Source organism: Glycine soja, chromosome 4 (genome assembly GCF_004193775.1).
Source record: "Glycine soja cultivar W05 chromosome 4, ASM419377v2, whole genome shotgun sequence".
Lineage (NCBI taxonomy): Eukaryota > Viridiplantae > Streptophyta > Magnoliopsida > Fabales > Fabaceae > Glycine > Glycine soja.
Genome location: NC_041005.1, coordinates 4130118 through 4149476, shown reverse-complemented (window position 1 = coordinate 4149476; position 19359 = coordinate 4130118). Strand labels below are relative to the sequence as shown.

Genomic DNA, 19359 nt, shown 5'->3' with positions numbered 1-19359 from the left:
CTTGTTTTATATATAGCAAAAATAAAGAAAAATTAATCAATTTTTAATTTTTATATTCATACTATTTTTAACTTTTATTAACAAATTCTAAAAGAGAATTTTTTTTCTAATATGTTTATTTTTTATTTTATTATCAAAGTCTCATTTAATAATAGTTTTCTCATTTTATTTTTGCCATATATTCATTAAATACAATATTTATTTACTGGACATGTTATTAAAAATATTTCATTTTTCAAACAATTCTATCATGTTTGTAAACTCTTTTATTTTGTGAATACAAAAACAAAATTCCATCAAAATTTTATTTTGTTCTCTGAAGTATTTTAGTGTATGGTAATGTTACAAAGTGTTCGAGTTTACAAGCACTCAAGCAAAGAATATTGAAATTGCAACTTTTTCTTGGCTTAAACATATTTTTAATCCTCTTAAATTTACAAAATATTTTTAGTCCTTTTTTGGTGAAAATTTGTTATAAATTGTACATTCATACAGTAAAAAATTAGGTAGAGAGGACTAAAAAAAACATTGTGCTAATTTGACGAACTAAAATTATAAATTTTTATTTGAAAGATAAAAAAATACTTTCTAATTTGATCGGTTAAAAATATAATTAAATCTTTTTTATTCAATTAAAATCGAGGATGTGACTTTCTCCTGCTACTAGAAATGGATATTGATGTCTCCAAAATGGTAGTTATCCCAAATTCATCTTAGCGAATCATTTAATTTTAGTGATTAGTTTTTCTTTAAGGGAAAAATGCCTATTATTAGGTAACTTTATTTTATTTCTAAGGATATTGTAGGGGCTGATCACTTGGTGTACAAATGAGGGTTGAAGACAAGTAGACAATCCCTTATCGTAAAATTCTTGGACACATACAACAAATGCACATGATATGGGCAGGATGCAGAATTTTTTGGTATTGTTTGTTTGAATATAATTTAAAACTCAATGACCAAGCGATGATAACATTGTGAGAGGTTAATTTTTTTTTTCATATAAGATTTCTTCTCTTTTTTGTTCTAATAATAACAATTTGTGTTTCTTATAACAATGTGATTCAGAATTTCATCCAAAACTATTCTTGGTAGCTTTCAAAATTCACTTCAAGTGTGTAAATTGGAGAGAGAAGATACGGAGCCAAGCATGCATTTAGAGTTTTTTCACATTGAACCATTAATCTCTGCCGTCCCAGTACTACACATGCTTATTTATGGTATTTGACCTCTCAAAGTTTGACTTATGACAAAGTGTTCTTAAAAAGGAAAAAAGATTTAATATAGAGTCTTGTTAAACAGTATTTTGAGATAATAATTAAGAAATTAATAAATATTTTTTTATTAAAGAGCTACATTGAAAATTAGGGGAAATTATTATATTTTTCAATAAAAAAAACTCTACTGTATTTTTTATATAGAAAAATTATACTATACTTTATTCTTTACTAAAACACCAGTTAGCATTTTTTTAAAAAAATTTGGTGGGAAATCAAAATTTTGAATAAGATTATGGATGGTTTTAGGCCAAATTTTATGGGGGAAAATTGACATTTTAAAAAATAATGTTGATACAAAAAGTTAATCATTAGTTCTATAAAATCTACATCAGTGCCATTGGATTTTGAGTGTTATCATTGGCGTGTAATATTTAATCTTAAAGATAACTTTGAAATAAATTATAAATTTATAGTAATAATAATTAAATTAATAATTTTTATTGATTTTGATAAATTGGTCATTTGTTTTGTACGTATAGGACAGGAGGTACTACTTTATTATTATGATACTAACTTTAGTTAGATGAATTTATAATTGAATAGAGTAGAAACAGTCAAACAAGGAAGGTGGGATTGTCATAATGATATCATGGGGAGTGGAAGTCCGGAACTTAGTGGTTTGTATCAAACTAACCTGTGTTAAATTAAGAAAGTCCTAGTTAAATTTAAGAAAGACAAATACTATACTAACTTTTCTTAAAATATTGGTTAAAGAAATATTTTTTTATTAAGATATATAAAATTATGTTATCTATGAATTTATTTTATTTTTTAAAATTTATTCTTTAGATCGATTTAAAATTGATATTATTAATTATTAGGAATGAACTTTTTTTTATTAAAAATGAAGTGGAGGAAAAGAAAAGAAAATCGAAAGAAAAATTATTTTAAAACGATTAATAATTTCGATCTTAGATAGACTGAATGATTAAACTTTAAAAAAAATAAGAGATGAAGTTGAATAAAAAATAAGATAAATGATTAAATAAAATTTTAAAAAAATTAAACTGAGAAAAGGACCAAATTAAAATTTTTAAAAGATAAAAAATAAAGTGAAAGAGAAGAATCAAATAAAAAATAAAACATTCTTACACATTAGAATAAAATATAATGATATTTAAGTGAAGTAGGCTTTGCATTATTAAGTGTAGGCAGAATAAAAAAACGAAAGGCATGAGGTTAATGTTGTTAATATATAGAGAGGTGATGCAAGAATGTAGACACTCTGTTCTTCTCTCTTTATACCCCCCACGCACTTTCCATGACGATTCTTCTTCTTTTATTTGCTCCAACGATGATTATTTTCTAAACTCTTGAGACGCTGCTTTTAGAAAATTCCTCGTCCTTCTTCCAGAACCTTCGGGAATCGATGACCAACTCAAGCTGCGGAGGCGCCGAGTTGGAGCTATGCCGAGATGAATCGGCCGCATTGCTTCTCAAGTTCTTCGCCATCGCCTCCATTCTCCTCGCCGGCATGGCCGGGATCGCCATCCCGCTCGTCCGAAAACACCTCCGCACCGACGGCAACCTCTTCGTCGCGGCCAAGGCCTTCGCCGCAGGCGTCATTCTCGCCACCGGATTCGTCCACATGCTCTCCGACGCCACCGAGGCGCTCCAGCACCCGTGCCTGCCTTCGTTCCCGTGGTCCAAGTTTCCCTTCACGGGGTTCTTCGCCATGTAGGCCGCGCTCTTCACGCTCCTCCTCGATTTCGTGGGAACGCAATACTACGAGCGCAAGCAGGCCTCCTCCGAAGAACAAGCACGGGTCGGGTCATCCGAACCCGGCGGGAATGGGAAGGTGTTTGGGGAAGAAGAAAGCGGTGGAATGCACATCGTGGGGATGCATGCACATGCTGCACATCATAGACATAACCATCCTCATGGCAATAATGCATGTCATGGCACTGGCGACGTCAAGGAACACTCCCACTCCCACTCCCACATCGAAGAAGGAGAAGAAACTGACGTTCGACACGTCGTCGTTTCTCAGGTAACTAATTTAACTAAATTAATGATAAGTAGTCAAATACATGCATGAATGAGTGAAATGGTTAAAAATTGAAAATTTTAAATTTAGTCTCTAAATTTGTGTTATAGACTAATTTATTATTTTTTTTGAACTAATTTTATTTTTTTTCTTTTATTGACAAATTTATTACAGCTTCATATTTTGGGAATGATAAATAAAGTATTGTGCATAGTGTAGTGGAGATAACATAACGGGTGTATGTGCAGGTGTTGGAGCTTGGGATTGTATCACATTCGGTTATAACTGGGTTGTCTTTAGGAGTTTCGCAAAGTCCTTGTACATAAGGCCTTTAATTGCGGCGCTATCGTTTCATCAGTTTTTTGAAGGGTTTGCGCTTGGAGGGTGCATTTCCCAAGCGCAGTTTAAAGCCTCGTCAGCAACTATAATGGCTTGGTTTTTTGCACTGACTACACCCTTGGGTGTCGGGATTGGAACGGCTATTTCTTCCGGGTATAACCCTTACAGCCCAGGTGCACTCATCACCCAAGGTATCTTGGATTCCTCGTCGTCGGGGATTTTGGTGTATATGGCTTTGGTAGATTTGATAGCTGCGGATTTTCTTAGCAAGAGGATGAGTTGTAACTTTAGGCTGCAGATACTGTCTTACTGCATGCTTTTCATTGGGGCTGGATTGATGTCTTCCCTCGCTATTTGGGCCTGATGTCCCTCCCCTATATAGTTTGTAATTGCTGCCTTGTTCAATATTTCAATTCATATCCGTTTTTTTTTCTCTCTCTCTTTGTCATTAACCTGCTATCCTCTTCAAGCGTGGAGATTGCTGACTTTCACTTTGAATTTATATTTTAGACCTTCGTAGTTCGTACTATTGAATTTAACTTTTTTCTAACTAGAAGAACGTAGACGAAAAAGATAAAATTTAAGACCAGGTCAGGTAATCATAGAAGAATTGGATCGTCCCAAAGAACTTATGTCAAAACCAGTAAAGCATAATTCCATATATAGCTCCATATTTTTGTGGATCTAATAAAACTTAAATCACAATACAATTTTTTTTTATCCCATTATCGCAAAAGGAGCAAATCGATCGGTGGATTTATTACTATAATAGTGCTCCGAGACCCACATGCAAGCCCTTGTCTCTTTTTTTAGTGGGAGATTTGAATCCAAAATCTCCTTATCGCTCCAATCGTTGTGCGGTCCCTCCAACCACCATACCACCTTATAACTCCCAACAATGCAAGTTATCTCTTACTAGCCACTTCGAAATTAAGTCTTTGAAACAATTTGAAATACAAACAATGAATACAATGCTCAACTAGGCAATGTGAGCACCATGCCTCTTAATATATCCACAAAATTATAACAATAATATGATGTCATGCATTAATTATTAGATGAGGATGCATGAACCTGAAGGACTTGAAAACATTGCCCAACGGGTTCATGGTCTAGCTGGGGTGTTTGCCCAGGGACTGAAGAAACTTGGAACCGTGGAAGTTCAGGACCATCCATTCTTTCACACTGAAAACTAAGACTGCCAATGCCCATGCAATTGCTGATGCTGCTCGCAAGAGTGAAATAAATTTGCAGGTTGTTGATGTGAACATTGTGAGTGTTGCTTTTTGTTGCATCATATCAGCTGAGTATGTTTTCTTGTCTTTGGAATATGGAGCTTGGTTGCTTTTTAGATCACTATTGCGTTCGATGAAACAACCACCTGGGAGGATGTTGATAATCTTTTCAATGTTTTTTTCCGAAGGCAAACCTGTAAGATTTTTTACATATACCATGTTCACAATTGTCAATTATGTCATTACTCATTACTAAAAGGCCATCTAAAACATTAATTAATTCGTATGCAGGTCTCCTTCACAGCTGAATCTCTTGCACCAGAAGTTCAGACTGCACTTCCTCTGGACTAATTAGGAAGACTCCTTATCTGACACACCCAATCTTCAACACGTATATCCCTTTGCACATAAGTTGAATTCACGTGATTATACTGTGGTACCTTACTGAATTCAATTTGCCCTTAAATAGGTACCACACTGAGCATGAGCTGCTCAGGTACATTCATGGGCTACAGTCAAAAGATCTTTCATTGTGCCACAGTATGATTCCGAAGCTGAATGCAACTGAAATGATGCCTTTGACATGGCCTAGCTTTGCTAACATTCACCCTTTTGCACCAACTGAACAGGCTCAAGGTTATCAGGTATGTACAAGATTAAATATAATAAAAGTGCTTTTTATTCAGGAAAATATGGGATAGATATTTTTTGGTGTCGAAACAAGCAAATCTGGTATCAGGAAATGTTCGAAAATTTGGGTAAAATGTTGTGTACAATCACTGGGTTTGACTTCTTCTCTTTGCAACCTAATGCTGGTGCATCTGGAGAATATGTTGGACTGATGATTATTCACGCATATCACTTGGTATGGTGATTTTAGTCATTATTATGTACATGTTTGCCTTTTGGGGACAATGCATGTTAGTTACTCGGGTAGTGTGGCTTCTATTGATTTTTTAAGTGCACACGTTATTCATAGTTTCGTCTGATTTACTTTAGATAAAGAAGTTTTTCGGTTGTTATTTAATTTTAACCTTTTATGTTGCTATTCAACCAATAAAAGGTTACCTTAATTTTGTGTTTTTTGTGTGTTTACCTATTCCTTCATATCTAAAGCAGGTGAAATGCTTTCCCCTACCCGCCTTTTATATATATTCTGGAATTTCTGTGCTGCTTACTTCTTTTGGCAATTGGACACACTATAGGCAAGAGGAGACCACCATCACAATGTCTGCATTATACCTGTCTCAGCACATGGTACAAATCCTGCCAGTGTCAATATTGAAGAGTTGGGGAAAACACTCAGGACAACTTATCTGCACTTATGGTACAACTTGCTTCCTATATTGGAATTTTACTTGCACTATTTGGATAACCTGGGAATTTGGAAGGGAGGGGTGTTTCCAAATTGGCCATTTTTTTAAATATTCATTTGTGGTGGTTTTGATTTATATTATAGGTAACATATCCTTCTACCCGTGGTGTTTACGAAGAAGGTATTGATGAGATATGCAAGATTATTCATGATAATGGAGGTCAATGACTAGCGGATGGAAAAACTCTCAAGAACGGTTCTTTTTTAAAAAATTAATGATTTTTTAATGTCTTTCTTTCTAATTAATTCATAAAATATACTTATGTGAAATTTATTATGTGAGATTCTCAAAAGCGACTAAGAACTCAAAATGATATCTACTACTAGAGAAAAAAAAATTCTTACATTTTATGTGACACTATAAAACTTAAAAAAAATAATCCAAGAACTTAAAATGAATTCTACCACAAAAATATTTTAAGAGTCTTAATTTGTTGACAAAATGGTTTTTTTCTCAAAAGTAATTTTACAACACAGAACTAAACATACACTCATTTTTAGCTTAATTATAAGCTATTTCTTTGGTAGAATACTAGTGGGATAGAGCCTGAAGATGTTGTAAAGAGCCTTATGGACTATGGCTTCAATAATCCGACAGTGTCATTTCCTGTGCCTGGCACATTCAAAATAGAAACTGTGCTTAAGGTGTTTAAATATATCACATATGCGTCTAATTAGCATGGTGTATCATTTAGCAATAGCTACTTTGTATAATTTCTAGATGTATTGAGAACTACTAACTTTATAGAACGAATTTTCTTGTGTAATGTTAAAAGTTAAATTCGTATTTTTCTCAATATCAAGTTCTAACTTGTTTAGAATTAAATCGATGTTTTGTTCAATTTTATTTTCTAATGTATATGGTTTAAGAAGAGTGATGAGTAGGGATGATTGTGAGAAGAACTTTGCTAAGGCATTATTAATCCATCCCCATATTTTGTCTTGGGCAGCAACTTTGATCTTCATACCTTTAATAAGTGAGTATATATGAATTTGAATTCATTAGCCGCGTTTTAGTTAATTTTAATATAATTTGGTAAAGAAAAAGTCTCTTGGATTTGTGTGACGAACTAGTAAAACAAGCTTTTCAATATTTGTTAATTTAATTAAAAATAGGTTTATTTACTTATTTAGAAACTTTTATTATAGGCTTTTAAATAAGTTAGAACAAACTTTTGAAAGGGTAAAGTTATATCTTAAAAAGACATATTACAAAATAGATTAAATTCAAATAATAAATTTAAAAAAACACATTAGATTAGTATCTTATAAAGTTTAACATAACCTAATTCATTTTTTCCTACTAAATATAAGTATATAAATGCCAATTGAATTTAAATAAGAACACAAAAGTAGTTACTTGAACAAGTATAGATTCCAACACAAGCCTTTTTTTTTTAATATGGATATGGAAATGATTGCTCTATTGCGTACCCAAATCTTACTAACTCCTAAAAAAAAAAAAAAAGAAGAAATAGAGATAGAGATAGTTTGTTCAATGGTGATGGAATATGGACAATATCCCGACCGAGTACATCAGCTCAATTCTGTGGGCTTTTAAAGCGAAAATTAGAATTCAGCCTTCCTTTTCAAGCTTTTCGAACGAAAAATACTTTCACAAGTAAATACTAAAAAAAAATCTCAAAATCCTTTTTGAAATTTAAGTTTGTGTTTGCACTCACTTCTATTTTTTTTTCTTTAAACATGATTTTGGTCCTCTAAATATTTTTAATCCTCCAAAAATAATTTTATTGCATTTGGTCCACAAAATTTTCAAAATTTCTCTTTTAAGTCTTTTATTTAACTCTGCTTATTTTTTCAGTTAAAAGTTTACCGTAATAGTTGTTTCAACACTTGTATTATCATTTACAACATTAGCATTTAGTGTGCCATGAAATAATAGAAAAAATCAAATAAAATTCTATTATTTTCAAAATAAGTACATACAATTAAACTCATATATTATCACAGTTGATAGTGAAACCTAATTGTTGAACAAATCTTAGCAGGTGTTTTGATTGTATCAATTTGAGTCTCAGTGACATTGTCTACAATAGGTAGAGGTAGCTTAGATTTAACAGAAAATACTAACAGAATTAAATAAATGACTTAAAAGAAAAAAATTGAAAATTTCAGGAATCAAATGTAATAAACTTATTTTTGGATGACTAAAATAAATATGAATATTTGGAGGACTAAAATCATATTTAATCTTCTTCTTTTTTTGGAATAGCTTGACTCCTCCTGCCTTTGTGCATTGAGAATGAATTATGAATAATTAAAATTAAAACATGTAAGTCACATGAGTTCACATTCACAATAAAATTGATAGAAAATATTTATTTCTCCTTCTCATATAAAAAAAAGTGTACAAATCTTAATATAATTAGTTAAAATTAAAACATATAAGTCACGTGAGTTTACATTTATAATAAAATTTAATAATTAATATTTATTTTTTCTTTCCCTTCTCACAGGAACAGAGTGTGATATATATATGGGGCTACTAACATGCACCCAACAATAAACATTTGTTTATATTTGAAATAACACTTTGTCAAAATAAAATAGTATGATATAATATTATTTAGTTTCTGATTTGAATAAATTTTTTATAGTATAAACTTAATATTTCATAAAAACTTTCAATTCAACTTTTAAGTTGTTTAATTTTGTAAATTCTATAAAGTTATTATGTGGTATAAGTGGAAAAGTTTCATACTAGTGTATTCATTTCCCGGCCGTAACGTTATCATTGTGTTTTTTTTTTTTTTTTTGGTTATCTTCCATTCTCTATTTTATTAATTCTTAAATTAAAATAGTCATGATTTAACGCGAGTTACGAAGGAAAGAGTAATCTTTTGTCCCGTGAACAAAGAAATTAATTGGGGTAACAAATTCTCTTCAATCGGATATATTTAAGTACGTATGAAGTGAAAAAATAAAGATAAATATATATAATACTACATTCTTCATTCCTGTCTTTTTTTGAAAGATAACACTACCTTCAGGGCTAGGAAAATATACATAATTTTGAAGTCACAAAAAGTAAAGCATGCTGACTAGAAGTCAAATATCACACATTCTATGTATCTGCTACTGGTAGCTCAAATGGCGTGGGAGTTGCAAGTTTGAGGTCTAAATCTGGGTTCGCTCTCTGAACAGTGCAATTAGTTGAAGTTGAAGTGGTAGCCCAATTCAGCACTGAATGAGGACGAAGAGAAAGCCACTGCATGTCAAAGAAAAATCCAATCCAATTGCTACTTAAGTGGCTGTAGCAGTTTATGTATCACATTGAAGTCAAACTAGTAAACAAAAATAAATTAAATGAGGTTTTACTTTCATTTCCCTCTGCGAAAATTTTCAAGATTAATTAGAGAAAATGCTTATTCCATCCAATCCATAATGAGTTAAAACCGATCGACTATCTAGCCAAATAGTAAAAACTAATGTTTGTGCAACAATAATTTAAAGTTCTACCGAAGACAAAATGGGACTCAATATCTAAATGAAAATCAAACAAAGGAGAAATATTAAGGTGGTCTAGCGCATTTGAATAAAATGAGTTATTATAAATTTTTAATACTATTTCAATCAATTCCAAAAGATTAAAAAAAGGAAAAATGTTTTAATTTACTCACATTATCTAACAGGCTGGGACGGTGCTTTCTTTTATTGAAGCTATTCTGTGATTGACGGAGATAATATTTTTGTGCATGACTAGCCACTTGGGTGGGTGTTCTTGTTGTCACAAAACTTCTAGATATGCCTCTCCAGTTCCCCTTACCCAGCTTCTCAAGCCCTATAAGAAATATCTGATGCTCCTCCTCTGTCCACGGGACACCTGACCACAGACAGAAAAAAAATAACACCACATTTTTTTTTGGCTGAATGAATAATACAACTTAATGACTCAAAAACAAACAAGTGGAAAGCTCATCAAAAGCAACTTCCAAAATTTCCCAAGTTACTAGAAACTTTTGTAGCTTTTGCATTTTAGGGAAAAGTTAAAATTAATCTTTAATTTCTATTCCTATAGTGAAAGTGTCTATTTAGAGATCAACTTAATTATTTATGTAAAGTCTGACTCTCTTAGGCCCGATCATTGTTTAACTTTAAAAAAACTTAAAGTGGTTTTTTTTAACGATTTTAACATGCAAGTTATATTTTTTGTTTGTTTGTAATTATAAAAGAAAACTTTTATTTTAAATTTTAACTATAATTTCAGGATTTTAAACATTACTCTGAATGGAATTTTAAAATAACTAACAATTTATATTTTTAAACAGTAATGTTATCTTTTATTTAAAAGTCTCACAATATTTTTTTTTCTCTTTATCTTTCTCTCCATCCCATATATAACTCATTTTTTCTTATACTCGTCTCTTCTTTTTATTTTATGGTAGATTTTTTTTGTAAAAAAAAAATAAGTAAGGATAACATTATTATTTTTCTTCATTAAAAGCTTAAATAAACATATTAATAATTTATAAAAGTGATTTTCTCACGAAATGAGTGAAAACAGATGAGCTTGTAAAATAGAAGAAATTATCAAGTAATTCAAAATTATCATAATATTGAGTAATCTTCATGTCATACATAATAGAATTATTCATTATTTCCTAAATAAAAAAATTTAAATATATGTTACATAAAAAATAGTTAGAATCATAGACATGATAGTCTGGTACCTAATAATTTCACCTACCAAAGGGACCCGAAAATTTATTGGAATCCATAAGAGATAAGAAAATATGAAGTGAGAAAAATAACCTTTTTTTGCGTCTTGAATTGTTGATATGAGGCTATTTGCATTGAGCAAGTAACCATCTAAATTTTCATTTGCACCAAGTAGGGAAGGCGAGGAAAAGGAGGAGGGTACAGAGGAAGAGGGCCATGAAGACAACAAGTAATTCGTGCTGAAACTTCTTTTCATGGCAGAATATGAAGGTGATGATGAAAAAGAATTTGAGGATGAAGAAAAAGAAGAAACATCTAGTTGCACTCCGAAGAGCTTTAGTTGTCCTTGACTGAGAGTGCTTTTACAAGTCCTTGCATTGTGGCCTAAGTTACCACAATATGAACATTTCCTTGCTATTCCCATATTCTCAACGAGACAAAGAATATCCCTCGCATAAACTACTTACTAACCCACCCACACAATACCTAATTAACAACCGAAACATACATGCATATATATAGACTCAGAAAACAGAATAAAAGCAAAGAGACAAAGAAAGCCATAGAAATCGTACATTTTGTATTGTGCGGTCTTTAGTGGCGCTATTGTTGAAGTGCGCATTGGAGTTTAAAAAAAAAAAAAAAGTGGAATTAGAGAACATAGTTTTTCTTTTGGGACCCTTTCCAACCCAAGGTTTTGCAGTTGAAAACAAAAACAGAAAGAAACCCAATTACTCTCTTTCAACTATAATTGGACAAACTTATAAAAAGCTTATCCTTAATTAATACATAATAAAGCCATCTTTTCAAGTGGCACATTAGGCATTCGGGGATCAAGAGAATTATTCTTCATTTCATGTCTGCACTGCATCACCCATCAGCTGAGAACAGTAATTCACAAACTCCGTACATTAAAAAAATCATCGTTTTCCTTTTTAATTACTATTAATACATTTATTTTAATTTTCCATGTATTTATTTTTAAATATAGAATCATGTTAAGTGGTATATCTCCCGAGTATAATAATTAAGAAATTAATAACTAATTTTTTTTATTAGAATCGCATTAAAAATCACGGAAAATTATTACATTTAAAAAAATTCTACTGTGTTTTTTAAAATAGAAAATTTCTATATTTTATTCTCTATTAAAACACTGGTTAGCATTTTCATACGATGATCAACCACCATCGCCAACTTCGTTTTCTTAACCTGTGCGGAAAAATAACTAGCTGGAACACAAGGACTGGGATTATATCACATGCTTATAATTAATCTGTGTGAGTAACAGTTGTCCCCATCTAGGAAGAGAATCCTCCTTACTCGTTGATCTTTCTTTAACAGCCACTTGTTTTGGCAACTCGGTTTCTTTTTTATCTTTTTTTTTTAAAAAACTTCCCCCCTCCTTTGTATCAATGTGTCGTATATATATATATATATAGTCCTGTATTTAGCAATTTCACTTTTTAGCACATAATTCTTTCGACGTTGTATCCTCAATTAATTATTCCAATGGCAGAACAAACTGATGCTCTGCATTTGATTGTGAACTAGTTTAACGTGATTAACCTCTCTAAATAGGTATGGGATTAAAAATATAGTTTTAAAAAAAATGCATTCTCTTATCGAATTTTTATGAAATGATAAGTTATTAAATTGTTAATGTGACTTTTATGTTAATAATTACCGTTGTTACTTGAGAATAGAAATTAAAACTGATAACAAAAACCAAGTTCAAGAACTTTAACTTGTTTAAAAGTAAAAATATGAAAAAGTTTAAGAATCAAAGATTTATTAAATAAACCTAAAAAATTATTTTCTCCTAATTGATTGCGTAAAAGTGAAAAGAAAAAATATGTATAGAAAAGACTTAAATAATGTAAACAAAGAATTAAATTTAATATAAATAAGGATTTTTTTATTATTATATATAAAATCAACTTTTTCTCTCCTTTTCCATTTGATTTTGAAAGAAAAATTGACTGATATTGGACCCATGTATTATCTTTCAAACACCAGGACTAAAAGTATAAAGCCTTACAAATTAGCTTCTAAAATTAAGAAAGTTTTAAATAAGGCTAGGATGTTAAATAAGCTCATAAACTTAACAACTTAATATCACTTAAGTTCTTCTACATATTTTAATATTATCACTCAAGTTACATAATTTTTTTAACTCTGAACTAAAATAATTGACAAATTATGTTTTGAAGAATTTTTTAAATTTTCTTATTTTTAAGAATTAATGTGAAAATGTTACAACACTTTCAGGACTCAAATGATATTTTACTTTATTATTTTCATTTTATTCTTTTGTCGAGCTATTACAAACAACAGAAGTATAAGAAAAGGCAAGGTTTATTTTTATTAATATGAATAAAACAGATTTTTTTTTTCTTCTAGGAAAATTATACTCATTCATCTATTTTCTCTTTCATTCCATTTTTTTTCTTTATGTTTCTCTTCTTTTTTAATTACATCGCCTATCATAATTATTACTTTCCCTTTACTTTTTTTTTTCTTTTCTTTTCTTCCTGTCTCACTTATTTTCACCCCATCCATCCCAAATAGTCAAATACATAAAAATATCATTTATATCTAACTAACCCAGCCCATTTATGTTTCGTTCAATTCAACACTTGGTAACTGGTAAGCATGGAAGAAAGTCACACACCACAGTCCACAGTAAACATCGTCATATCGCAACGCAACGCTTTATTTCACTGATAAGCAAGGGAATCTATAAGCAATGTACGATTTCTCATTTTTTATCATGTAATATCAAATCAAATACAAAACAAAACATTGTATTGCAGCAACAAAATTAAACATACACATTATTATGTTGGTCATAATCAATGAAAAACAAAATTGCAGGAGGAAAGGAATGGTGGGTCCAGTTGAGGGTGAGAGTTCGTTAAAGAGTTCACATGAACCGCGTATCTCCAGTTCAGCCTTTCCCTTTTCAACGATTGCGACCACTTTTTCTCCTCTCCCACCTCTGTCTCATCTTCAAAAATCAAATTTGCATTCACATAATTAATTACTAACTAATTATTTCCTGCCCTAAATTTTTAATTATACTGTTAATTAGTAGGGTGATCGAGCTGCTTAATTGAAAAAGAAGAAAATTATGTTTAATGACTTTCATATATTTTTAAAACAATAACAAATAAAAGACTAAATAAATTAATTAATCATTTAATTATTTCATCATAAATTTGTAATTAATATGAGGTCTCTAATTGCATATTTTCACAATATATTTTTAAATTATTTTATTTGTAATTAAATAGTGCATGAAACGTAATTAAATGATATATTTTTAAACTAACAATAAGTAAAAGAGTGAATAAATAAATTTATCATTTAATTATTTTATTATAAATTTATAATTAATATGTTATCTCTAATTGGATCATTATCATAATATATTTTAAACTACTTTATTTGTAATTATATAGTGCATGAAATGTAATTAAATTGTATTTTAATTAAATCTTTTATTATTGAAAATTATTGTTTTAATTCGTTTAAAACTGCCAAAATAACCTCAAACTTTTGGGGAGAAAAATTAGACTCGTATATATTATTTTACATAATAAAAATATGATTTTTTTAGTTTATTCTTCATCTAGAAAGTATAATTTGATGCATTGTCTGTGTGCAAGATTTTAGTCAATTATTTAATTATAAATTATTCTAAATATAATTTTGAAATAATTATTATAAAAATTAACAATTTTAATATATATAATAATTTATGGTTAGATAATAATATAAAAAATATTAATATTTTAACACTATTAGTCTATTAGACCATTTTAATTAGTTTCTTATAAAAATTAGGAATGATAAAGTGGGTCACCCGATTTGTTTTGGTCCGCCGCGCAGGAAGCTGGGACAAAAACAGGTTGAGATTGACAAACACAGCTTCTGAGCTGCTAGTCGCTGGAAATAAAAAAAAAATAGTATCTTATTTAATAAAATTAACCCAAATTAGTAAATTTAATTTTTTTTTAAGAAAAACAAATTTAATTACAAAATATAAGTATATTAATTGTTTATTCTAAATTTGATCTTAATATAAATTTTCCTATAAATATTAGAGAAATTGAAGATATAAAAATAATAACTAATATGTATTTTGATTTTTTGAATTATAAACTTAAAAAAATACAAAATGATCATCCAAAACCTAAATACCTATTAGTATTTATATATTTTTTATGTATGAAAAATCTGTGTCATGTCCTATCGTCAGTTAGCCCACCGGGTTGGTATGTTAAACAAGACTAACCAATGCAGGCTAACAGATTGAGTCACTTAACCCGACCTTGTTGAAAAATAGGCGAGTTGAGAGTTTGAACCGTGATATTAACATATCACTCAAATTCCTTATTACATTTTATAACTTTGTGTGTCTTGTTTAACTTGAAAACTTGTTTAATTTTACCACTTTTTTCTCAAAATATTATTTTTAACTTAAGAATTCAAAATATTAAGAATTTTTAAGCTCAAATTTTTGTAAAAATGCTTAATTAATTATTTATCTCTAAATTATTTAAAATAGCTTAATTTAATTGCTAATTTTCTAAAAATTCCATTCAAGTCTTCTAACTTTTGAGAATACTTCAATAAGGTCTTTTCGATTAAATAATTATGACGGATTTCACTTATAAATATTGACGATTTTTATTAACAACGTCAGTTTCAATTTAATGGAAAAAACTTGATAATATTTATAAAAAAAAAAATCTAATTGAAGCATTTAAAATTTTAAAGATTAAGTTGAATAATTTTAAATAATCTAAAGACAAAAATATTAATTAAACCATTTAAAAAAAGAAAAGTGGAGGGCATATCTGTCTAAAAGAAAAGAGTAATGGCATGGTAGCCAGAAAGAAAGATAAATGAGAGTGAAATGAGGAAGCGTGTTGTTGGATTTGATGTTCAGTATTCATGTTCATGTATGAAGACAAACACCAACCTGAGCTCCTTCATTAGCCTCGTCCCTCAACTAAAATCATAATAATATATGGCTTCAGAAGCATATCCTGTGCTGGGTCTAACCCCAGAGGAATTCTCGGAACTCGAAAGCATCATCAACACGCACCACAAGTTCGAACCTTCCCCTGAAATCTGCAGCTCCATCATAGCGCAGCGCATCGACGCGCCGGCACACACGGTGTGGCCCCTCGTCCGGAGCTTCGAGAACCCTCAGAAGTACAAGCACTTCGTCAAGAGCTGCAACATGCGCTCCGGCGACGGCGGCGTCGGCAGCATCCGCGAGGTCACCGTCGTGTCGGGCCTCCCCGCCTCCACCAGCACCGAGCGCCTCGAGATCCTCGACGACGACAAGCACCTCCTCAGCTTCCGCGTCGTCGGCGGCGAACACCGCCTCCACAACTACCGCTCCGTCACCTCCGTCAACGAGTTCAAGAACCCCGACAACGGTAAGGTTTACACCATTGTTTTGGAATCTTACGTCGTCGACATACCCGAAGGAAACACCGGTGTCGATACTAAGATGTTTGTTGACACTGTCGTCAAACTTAACCTTCAGAAACTCGGCGAGGTCGCTATGGCTACTACCACACTGCACTGAATTATATAAGCACATAATTAATATTAATTTGTTCCTCCATCACTGCTATAAGTATTACATTAATTGGTTGATTAGTGTTGCATCAGCATGCTTTATTTGATCATCAAGCAGGTGGATTAATATTTGAAAGAAAAAAATATATTGTCTATAATAATTTTATTTTGCTTGAACAGAATTATTATCAAGGGAAAATACACGTTGTTTAAACAAAAAAAATAAAAAATGCATACTTTCCTTGCAACCTCCAACATTTCATTATTAAATAATCTTACTTCTATTGCCTTTAATTACTTAATTACGGTCGGGTATATTTTGATAAAATAATTAATTGTTAGTTTAATTTGCATGCCTCGTACATTGAATTAGGCTAGGCTCCAAGAATATTGATTTTGAATGTAAGTCAAATGGTTAGTTAATCATTTCCGATTTATGATTGTTAATTACTCACTTACACCCTTCTTTAATAGAAATAGCATCTAATTATGAATTACGTGCACTTCCGACTTTTTAACTTATTATTGTTATGGTATAGCCTCCAAATCTTGTATTAATTTGGTATTGCGGCCAGTGGTGTTTAGAGAGGAAAACAGAACATAACAAACAAAGAAAGGAAAATAGATTACGTTTAAGAAAAGGTCAGGTATTTAATCTTAAGACGACGATGAAGAAGAAGAATGTTAGTGATTACTGATTAGTCGTCATGGGTTGAGATATTAGACAATTTATTGCCATCACTTGGAAATATGATTTAACATTTGCGTATGTTATTGGGGATGGATTATTGGCTATTAATTTGCATTGCAACTTGCGAGATTGTTGGGAGCTTTCGTGTACTCAAGTATGAAACAAGAATTATCCAATAAGTGTAACTCATATCATAAGTGTGTAATTAATTATGGACACTGCCAAAAACATGAAAGTAGAATGCTAATAAGAAGCAAATTAAAATCATTTTAAAATCAATATAGAGGTCTTTAATTTAATTTAAAATACATTGTAATTTTTATTTTATGAATTAATTTTTTTAAAAAAATGAATAGACTTACACTTATATTTAAGATGAATTCACGTTAATATAATTACAGTATATTTAAAGATTTATTGACACATATTAATGTGAATTCATTTTAAATAAAAGCAAATTAAGAAACATTTCATATATTTTATTATATGTTCAAACTAAATACAAATATAAATATTAAATATTAAATATTTTATATATAATAAGCATTTTGTACTCTTTTAATTTTCCTTAATCACCGAACAATATTTACCTTATATTAAGAAGAAGAAAAAATAGGGTGATTGGAAGAAAAAGGTAACAGGTAGTTGAGGTTAAAACCTTTTCGTGCGGTCCATATGTTAACCCTGAATTCAACGGCAAAAATTAAAAGTTACAAAATCTTGTGATGATCCCTTGTGACCAACCTTGAGGAACATGTGACTGTGAAGCCTCACCCGCGTAAAATCTGCATCGCTGAATTAGTTATTTAAAAGTCAAAAAATATTAATTTCCATTAAAAGTTCGAGGGACAAATAATTTTCATTGATGAAATTAATGTTTTTTTTTAATTTTTATAAAAGATTTGATTTTCTAAATATTCTTTGATTCACAGGAATTTTGGCTATATATTCATTAATTATGAATTCCATTTAGTTCATCAATTTGTTTTTCCTCAATAACTATGTAAAAATGTATGAAATACAAAAACACCTTATCAAAATAATTTTTCAAAAACATTAAATATATCAATCTTTTGTTTACACTTAACATCATCTCATGAAATAATCATTAAAAACTACTAGTTATTTCTATTATTACAAAATGACAACAATCACTATTAACATGCTATTGGTCCAAATGAAATTCAGCTCAAGTTATTTAAGTAATTTGTCCTGTTTGATTATTGTGGAAGAATCAAATGTTCAAATATGGGGCCACTCAAGTTTTCTAATGAATATCATTATCGATAAAGTTAATAAATATTTCAGACTCATAATATGGTGACTAAAAAATAATAACAAAATCTTAATCAAATTAAAATAATAATAACACGTAAAAGAAACAAAAAAATGTCAAAAAATAAGCAACGAGGTGCAGTACAAGTATATATGAAGGTGAGGGGTATGTGGCGGAGAGAAGAGAATACAGGGGTAAAGAGGAGAAAGAAGAAGTGAATGACAGGGGTAGGAGGTGTGAGGGAATGAGGTAGAATAAGAACTTTAATTAAAAAAAGCATGTGAGAATAGAAAAAAGAAGGTGAAAACAACAAAGCCCTTAACATTGACAAGTGAGCTCGGCCTGTAAATGGGCCATTTTCTTGGGTTGAAATAGCGTCGGACATGTGATTGTAACAAGAAGAAAAAATAATGCCCATGACCTGAGGCAAAAAATTTTTATTAGTTGTTAAGCTAAATTAAATTAAAGCTTAATAATAATAGGTGGACCTATTGGCAACAAGCCAAGGCCTACATAGCAGATATGGCCTTGTCATTTATGACACCCCGTGGCCATGTTGATGGCTTTTTTTATATAAAGGGTTAGACAGAGCCCATATATGACCTTGTATTCATTACTTAATGAACCATGTGAGCATTCTGCACTGCTCGCCTACCAATCAATGACATAGTGAATAGGAAACAAAGAACAAATAAATAATTGTATGACACGTGCACAGTCTTTCTCTTTCACATAAAAATAAATGTGTAACAGAAAAATAATTCTTTCTTCACTATAAATTGTAAAAATAAAAAAAATCCTAACTTATTTTATATATATTATCACTTCCAACATCTGAATATACTTCTAATAATTTACTATCTTAAAATTAGGACAATAATTTTTAAATTCCATA

At 30.4% G+C, this 19359-nt stretch overlaps 2 protein-coding genes and 1 pseudogene across 3 annotated transcripts; 2 read left to right on the top strand and 1 right to left on the bottom strand.

Annotated features, from left to right (window-relative positions):
* Positions 1-2442: 2442 nt before the first annotated feature.
* LOC114408821 lies at positions 2443-4037 on the top strand (annotated as a pseudogene).
* A 5070-nt stretch (positions 4038-9107) lies between these two features.
* On the bottom strand, positions 9108-11392 carry LOC114408818 (probable transcription factor At5g61620). Of its 2 annotated transcripts, none has more exons than XM_028371991.1 (3): positions 10990-11391; positions 9858-10060; positions 9108-9445 (listed from the first exon to the last, which is right to left on the bottom strand). In XM_028371991.1, exons 1-3 carry the CDS (start codon positions 11318-11320, stop codon positions 9302-9304), a joined length of 678 nt encoding a protein of 225 aa, XP_028227792.1. In that variant the 5' UTR covers positions 11321-11391; the 3' UTR covers positions 9108-9301. The 2 variants fall into 2 exon arrangements, with proteins under 2 accessions (XP_028227792.1, XP_028227793.1); XM_028371992.1 differs by having other exon boundaries at positions 9395-9521; positions 10990-11392.
* Positions 11393-15813: 4421 nt separating this feature from the next.
* Positions 15814-16546, top strand: LOC114408817 (abscisic acid receptor PYL2-like). The gene has a single exon (XM_028371990.1). The coding sequence runs from the start codon at positions 15935-15937 to the stop codon at positions 16502-16504; it is 570 nt and encodes a 189-aa protein (XP_028227791.1). The 5' UTR covers positions 15814-15934; the 3' UTR covers positions 16505-16546.
* The last annotated feature ends 2813 nt before the right edge of the window (positions 16547-19359 follow it).